This window comes from Patiria miniata, unplaced genomic scaffold (assembly GCF_015706575.1).
Source record: "Patiria miniata isolate m_02_andy unplaced genomic scaffold, ASM1570657v1 HiC_scaffold_9, whole genome shotgun sequence".
Classification (NCBI taxonomy): Eukaryota; Metazoa; Echinodermata; class Asteroidea; order Valvatida; family Asterinidae; genus Patiria; species Patiria miniata.
The window spans coordinates 16,339,849-16,347,297 of NW_024037076.1; the positions used below are offsets into that span (position 1 = coordinate 16,339,849).

General features: G+C 39.8%; 1 protein-coding gene across 1 annotated transcript; it reads left to right on the plus strand.

Moving 5' to 3' along the window:
• The first annotated feature begins 3,112 nt into the window (after positions 1–3,112).
• Positions 3,113–6,665, plus strand: LOC119720922 (G-protein coupled receptor GRL101-like). The gene is made up of 3 exons (XM_038190787.1): positions 3,113–3,147; positions 5,104–5,181; positions 5,382–6,665. The coding sequence occupies exons 1-3, from the start codon at positions 3,113–3,115 to the stop codon at positions 6,517–6,519; spliced, it is 1,251 nt and encodes a 416-aa protein (XP_038046715.1). The 3' UTR covers positions 6,520–6,665.
• Positions 6,666–7,449: the final 784 nt, after the last annotated feature.

Sequence of the window (7,449 nt, forward strand, 5' to 3'; positions counted from 1 at the left end):
GATGAATCTTAGGTCCGGTAGCCTCCGGTAATACATTGTATTACAATTTACATCACGTGACTAAAACGGGAGGAATTCCTCCTTTTTTCCGAAAATTTCCGAAGTTTGCCGAAGTCGTTTCGTCGACAATCGGATAGCGCCCGAGTACTTCCGAGTATATAATATATTATAATATAGGTTTAATTAACTGCTAATTGCTTATTAATTGTATTTCAAATGAGTTGATAATTAATGTTCATTGCTTTCATTTGGAAAACCTGAAATTCAACGATGATTTTGTGCATCAAATATACTCGGATCGTATGGCCGAACTTTTTGCTGCGTCATGTACAATTTTGAATTTGACGACCGTTACCGAGATTTTCCAAAACTCGGTCTTCATTCGGGCTCTGCATGATAACAGTGCTATTTGGATGCCTAATTTTGAAGATTCCAGATCAACATTAGTCAATGTTATCTTACAGAAACATCAAACTGTATTATCGTAACTGTATGATATTACAAAGCAAGTGATTTATTTTAAAACTTTGATCAGAACATTAAAAGCTACAAGCGATAACGCGAAATCGGAAACGAAACCGAGCTCTGAAAAAGGGCCCTCAACGCCGTCATGTTTGTTTTTAGTCACGGAGGCTGCCTGACCTAAGATTCATCAGGAATAGTCAGAATCGTTTGGTCTGGGAACCAGACTACCTTTAAGGATGCGCAATACTACCAGTGAGTCAATATTTCATACAAGGATTGTGTTCGATTACTTCCCCCGCACTTACTCGTGCAAGCGCGACAGCGTTCGATTTACCTACTTGCTTGCAGTACGTGTTTTCGAGTTCATTCGTCCACGCCTTCTCGAAAATACTAATTTCCTTTCCAGTTTGTCCATATTAATACTAGTATACTGCATGTTGTCTCGATAAGATCGTAACAGTTTAATTTTTAAAAATCGTAACTCTCGCCGTGCTCGTGCTGCGACGAATTGACTCTGTTTTACCGCAGACACCGCATACAAAAACAAACGCTAATGTAAAGCATATCCAAGGCACCACACTATTCCTCATTTGCATACGTGTGCAAAAATCTTGCACGTGCAAATGATCCAATACCAGGGTGAGAGAGCAGGTAGTGATGGGCGCGTACTGTTCGACACCCTGGGGACGAGGTTGGCCTGACCTAAGATTCATCAGCAATAGTCAGAATCTTTTGGTCTGGGAACCAGACTACTTTTAAGGATGCGCAATGCTACCAGTGAGTCAATATTTCATACAAGGAGTGCGTTCGATTACTTCCCACGCACTTACTCGTGCAAGCGCGAAAGCGTTCGATTTACCTCTCACGTTACTTCTCGCGCTTACTTGAGCCGACTCGCCGAGTTGGATCGCCGAATCGAGCCATGCAATAAACATGGCTGCCAACGTGCATGGGCGCTATTTTTTTCCATACCACACGCTGTTAGTATAATATAGAATATGCTGGAGGGCCCTATAGTTATATGCAATAGTATAATGTTTAAAACTACCACATCGATCGAGTCACTGCTGAAGTGTCACGGATACTACATTGGCTTACGAATCCGATGGTGCGAGTTCGATTCCCATTGGATGTTTCTTGTGGTTTTGGAGGATTTTTTTCAAGGGAAACTAAAGTCCGAGAACCTGACTTGCAACTCAACGTAACTTCGAAATACGCCCATATGCATGTGTACAGAAAAAAATCTTTCTTTTTTTCCAAACGGCATCCGCTTTCCATCGTCTGATTGGTCCATTATACATGCATATCTAATGCCTCGTTCTCCATAACACAAACCCAAGACAGGCTTTACGTCTAGTGAGAAATGTTCCTTCCTCACTTTACTTATTTAAAAGGTAAAATGAGAAGAAGTGAAAACGCTCACTGAGATTCGAACTCAGATCACCTGATAAGAAGTCAGGACTTCTTCCGATTAGAAGTCAGGACTTCCTCCAAGCAGGCCCCTGTTCAATGTTGTCTCTCATTGCGCGGTGTGTGCTCCATCAGCTGGGGAGAACAACCGGGGAGCGGGGGAGTGGATGACCGTGGCAGGCTGCGTAATATTTTTTCCCTAGGAGGGTTAGGGGCAATGTCATGAATAATTCTGTTTTTCCTTTGAATCATTGCAAGACTTACGTTCTCGTTCTATTTTCCCCTTAATTTAAAATTATCTCAGTGATAAATTTGGAGAAGAAAAATAGCTGATGAAAATGAGCAACGACGACGTGGATTCGAACCAGGGATCTTTGTATCCATAGCTCATCTCGCTATCCACTTGGCTACTGTGTGGTAGCTCGACGACAACCGTTTTTTAAAATGCTTTAATGTATTGTAACTAGTTGAGTAACTAACAACAATGCTGTTGATGTCATTGTCCGTTCTCATGGATAAACATGAATTATTCATGACATTGCCCCTAACCCTCCTAAGAATAAAAATTACGCTGGCAGGCTTAGGAAGTGTCCAACCATTTTGGCCGGGAGTCAGGGTGACCGTAAGGTCATGGCAAAATTCTGCTAAATGCGCTTCAAAAATCTGTCAGCAAAAATATGCCAAATTCCCCAGATTTCCGCGAAATACACTAGAAACCCTTAAAATCACATGCAGATATGTAGTGCTGCCTTAATTAAGGTTTAAATTACATAATTAACAATCTATAGTCACATAAAGATGTTTTGAAATTATTGGGTAAATTTCAGGCAAAACGGGGATGCGGCGTTAAGTCAGGTTCCCAGTAAATCTCAGCACCTAGACCAGCCAACCTGTTCCATTTATCCAAGGATTTGTTTGAAAAGATTGATGATTTTTTAAACAAATGTATCATTTTTATTCAAATTTGCTATGGTTTTTAGCTGTTTATCACCATTTTTGCAGAATTTTGCCAGAAATCTGCAAAAAATATCCATTCTGTCAAATTTTCTGTCAAGCTCGTTTTTTTTTTGACAAAAAAATCTGTTAAAATTAGCCGAAAATCGGCTAAAACGGTCACCCTGCCGGGAGAGTCTGAATGTATTATAGCCTTGATGTTAGGATTTGGACATTGCGCGTATTACGCCCTCAAATAACAATACACACGCACGCGCGCTGGTTTCATATAATTATATACAACATGGTCAACGTCATCACGCGAGGAGCTAGGTGCGAGTAAGCTGGGGGAGTAATCGAACGTACTCAAGGTTTAAGACTGATTAGCGCCTGGAATGCTGATAATTACCCTCGGTTTCGCCACGGGTAATTTTCAGCATCCAGACTCCAACCAGTCTTAAACAAAGTGTTTAATACCTTCCAAGCACACATTTATTACCCTATCAATTCTCAGACTTGGGGAAGACACAGTATTGATTTATTTTAAAAAAAAATATGTAACAGATCGTAATAACTACTTCCAATGTGTTTTCAAACGAAATAATACATGTATATATGTTTGCAATGTGACGTCGACGAAATTGCTGTCCCGCGAAAAGTAATCCCCAAACAAAGGTACAATATGAACAAGTTATAAACTCAACGACCATTATTTTATGGTTTTTATCATAAATTGTGGAAGTCAGTGATGCATGACCAGAGGAATGCATCCATGATATAATTGGAAAGTTTACCGCAAAGTAGTTTCTGACCACCATAATAATGGTCATATTGTTCATAGTTTGGTCATATTATTTGGTTATATATCCCTTTGTTTTGTGATCAGGCCCATATTTTCCGATAGGCACAGTAGGCACTGTAGGCACTGTGTGCTATAGGGCCTACGAAAAAAATCGGGGGCCTCCGAAAAAAAAGAGGGCCTACGAAACATTTACCACTGTGTGCCAACAGGCTTTTAGAGCTACCAGTTTGGACTGGCTTGCTAGTTAGTAGGCCTACAGCTTACAACTTGAAATTGGTACCTGTGCCTAGTATGCCTAGGGCCTACGAAACACTGAATCCAGCCCAGTTGTGATACCTTTCTCTGAAAGGACACCCTGTGTATTTCAACTCTGTTCATTCTTTACTTGATTTGACAGTTGGCTGCAAAGTGTTCCTGTAGAGTCGATTCCTGCCGACACGTTTAGCGGGCTGTTAAGTCTTCAAACTCTGTAAGTTTGAAATGGCACTTGTTTTATTTTTGATGTCACTGCAGCGGAGAGTGCAATCTCAATTTGCATATTTTAAGATTTGGGAATCAATCTGACTCTCTCTACCCGTAATCATTTTCTTTCGGGTTTGATCCTTAAAATAGCTGGTAAATTAAGACTTTAATCAGGGGGTAATCAGGTACTTTTTATTTTGATGAGATAATAAAACTGTTATTGTCGTAATTTTGTGGGTTTAAAAGAAATTGGGAAATCAATTCTTCTCACGTAACTTTGCTCATGTATTATTATTGATTTAATAAAGAAAGCCAACGTGTGATTTTTTTATATTCTAATTTTAAACAGTCAAACTAAAAAAGCTGTTCAGCATTGTTTTATTTGGATCGTTGGCATTTACGGCTCCTTTTAAGTAAAGTTTGCAGATTTCAGTTGTTGCTAAATTACTTTAACACCGACATAAATTATCCAAATATTACAAAAGAACCGCTAGTCTTAGTGGGTTTTGTAAAGACGTTTTAAACCAAGGCTCATGTCGTGCTAAAAAGAAACATTAAAAACAAAATAATAAAAATCATTCAAATTTTCACCAAGTACTGGGTAGGCTATGCTGGGCTGATATTCTGCAAATATCTGATAAGAACTTATTCCTAAAGCCAATTAGACATGGCGATTTCCCATAAATAAGTATTTTTATTATTTATTTTTATCGTTAAATTATCATTGATTGCAATTCCAGAAAACTGGTAAAAGATGTCAAAAAGATTTCGCAAAACTTATAATTATCTGCAAACTAAAGAGAAAAACTGATGTTTTTGAACGAGCCCACAATACTAATTGTAAGTTAAGGCTATCAAATATAAATTTGCAATCTTGAATACAATTTTTAAAACTAGCTCGAGGCTTGATGGCTCGGAGGTTGAACAGATGACACGTTTGAAAGAGAATTAACGTACGAACGAAAACAGTATAAGCCGGTTACGAGAAGGCATATCTTGGTAAAGTGTCAATTTTCCTGTCATTTTTCCAGTTTCCTGCGTAACATATCAGACACGTTGACTAAGCTTGATAAGGTCGCCCCTGATGGGTTACCAGCCTTGCAAGAAGCGTAAGTCATTGAGTTGCTTTTCAAATAACAACAATTACAATAGTTTTTTTATCAAACACGAATGATGATGCTGCCTGGGAAAGTCTTCCGGCACCCAATTCTTGAGAGCGTCAAATGCTATGTGCAGTAGGCCTACTGACACGAAAATCTTAATACATTGTGTGTAATGTTTAAAAACATTTAATTCATTTAATTTTCAGACACGTTGATGACTACCGTATTTGCTGTGCCTTATCCAAGTTGCATCACTTTTCGATCGAGCAAAACTGTTCAACTACAAAGCCTCAACCAGATTTGAAGCTGTGCGACAGCCTTATGCCAAATGACATACTACGAGTGGTGTTGTGGATATTGGGAATAAGCGCCCTTATTGGTAATCTGACTGTCCTGATTTGGAGACTTAAACGGAAAGGGGACGGAGGGGGTAAAAAGACGCTCTCACGTATGGTTGGACATCTGGCAATCGCAGACTTCATGATGGGTGTGTACATGATAATCATAGCTGGGGCAGATCTTGCGTTTGGCGAGGACTACTTTCTTGTGGCCCCTGAGTGGCGCTCCAGCATGTTGTGTAAAGTTGCTGGAGTTCTGTCAGTTCTGTCCAGTGAGGCATCCGTGTTTTTTGTGACACTCATCAGCTTTGACTGCTTCCTAGGCATTGTGTTTCCGTTGAGAAACTTCTCTCTTGGGGGAAAATCAACAACAACTATCATTGTTGTCTTGTGGTTTCTGGCACTTTGTCTGAGCATCGTGCCAACACTTTCAGTTGGGTCTGATTCTGATATATATGGACTTTCGGATGTTTGTATCGGCCTTCCTCTTACCACTAAGGCATCTGATGTGAGAAACGAGACTCTTTCTAGGTTTAAATATTCCTTCAGATTACCTGTACTCGACATTAAGACTTCTGTAGCCACAGGTGAGAAGCCATCTTGGATCCTGTCAATCGTTCTCTTTCTTGGTGTCAATCTGGTTTCATTTCTTATTGTCCTGAGTTGCAACGTCGCCATCTTCATCAGTGTCAAGCGGACGACCAGGGCTGTCCGAGCGAATGCCCACAGGGAGCGTGAAATCAAAATGGCGGCCAAGATGGCGTTGATCGTGATGACGGATTTCTGCTGTTGGATGCCAATAATCATCCTGGGGATTCTGTCTCAGACAGGAACAGTCGCTCTATCCACCGAGGTGTATGCATGGGTTGCGGTTCTGGTTCTGCCAATCAACTCGTCTCTCAATCCTTTGCTTTACACTTTCTTCACAGTTTGTTTCGCGGCTAAACCAAAGGCAAAAACCCCGAAAGTGAATCAGCGCATACAGTTGTCTGTTATTGCAAAGTAATTCATACCTAAAAGGATATGGATATAGCCGTGGCTTTGAGCTGCGCAAAAGACATGGCGAAATCGAACCCTGGTATCAAGGCCAAGCATATTTTAGTTTTTAATCAACTGCTCATTTACATACTGTGGAACACTCTCAAAACGCTGATAAAATTGTGTTGGTTAAAAAAGTTGGTTAAAATTTTAACCAACGCTGTGTAAAATTGTCCAATTTTGCCCAACGTTTGCCCAACGTGTTGGTTATTTTTTTTTTAACCAACCGTTGGGCTGTTCACCTGTTAAGCAACAGTTGGTTAAAAGTAGTCCTTTCACCCAATACTGGTTAAATGTACCCGATTTTAACCATAGTTGGGTAAAATGACTACTTTTAACCAACTGTTGCTGCTTAACAGGTGAACAGCCCAACGGTTGGTTAAAACAAATTAACCAACGTTTGGCAAAATATGCCCAACGTTGGGTAAACGTTGGGCAAAATTTGACAATTTTGCATAACGTTGATAAAATTTTAACCAACTTTTTTAACAAACAAAATTTTAACCAGCGTTTTGAGAGTGAATGACTGACGACGATGATTTACAAAACGATTTCCCCGATTAAGTTGACCAAAAACATTCGTAGTTGTCATGACGTGTGTTGTTCAGATGTTGTTGGAAACTTCGCATTTTGTGCAACATCACGCGTGATTATTGGTCGTGTTTGTTCAGCTTTGGAGGTTTTTTCCGTCAATTGTTTCTGAAGAAATAGGCGCGGGGAGGGGACGATCAAAGCTGTCACCAGGTCAGGACACATTCAATGAGGGCGCTCAGGGAAGTAGGCGCTTAGGGCCTATACCCATAAAATCAACTCCGCCATTGTATTACTTGATAATGTAAGCTTAATTTTTTTTAATTAAGAAAACATTGTTTTTTTTTTTTGTTTTTTTTTTACAAAT

Bases quoted from the DNA above. Each gene is read 5' to 3' on its own strand.
- LOC119720922 (XM_038190787.1), top strand. From the start codon at position 3,113: ATGGTCAACGTCATCACGCGAGGAGCTAGGTGCGA. The intron at 3,148-5,103 runs GTAAGCTGGGGG...TCATTTTTCCAG, and splicing joins ACGCGAGGAGCTAGGTGCGA to TTTCCTGCGTAACATATCAG. The intron at 5,182-5,381 runs GTAAGTCATTGA...TTTAATTTTCAG, and splicing joins TTACCAGCCTTGCAAGAAGC to ACACGTTGATGACTACCGTA.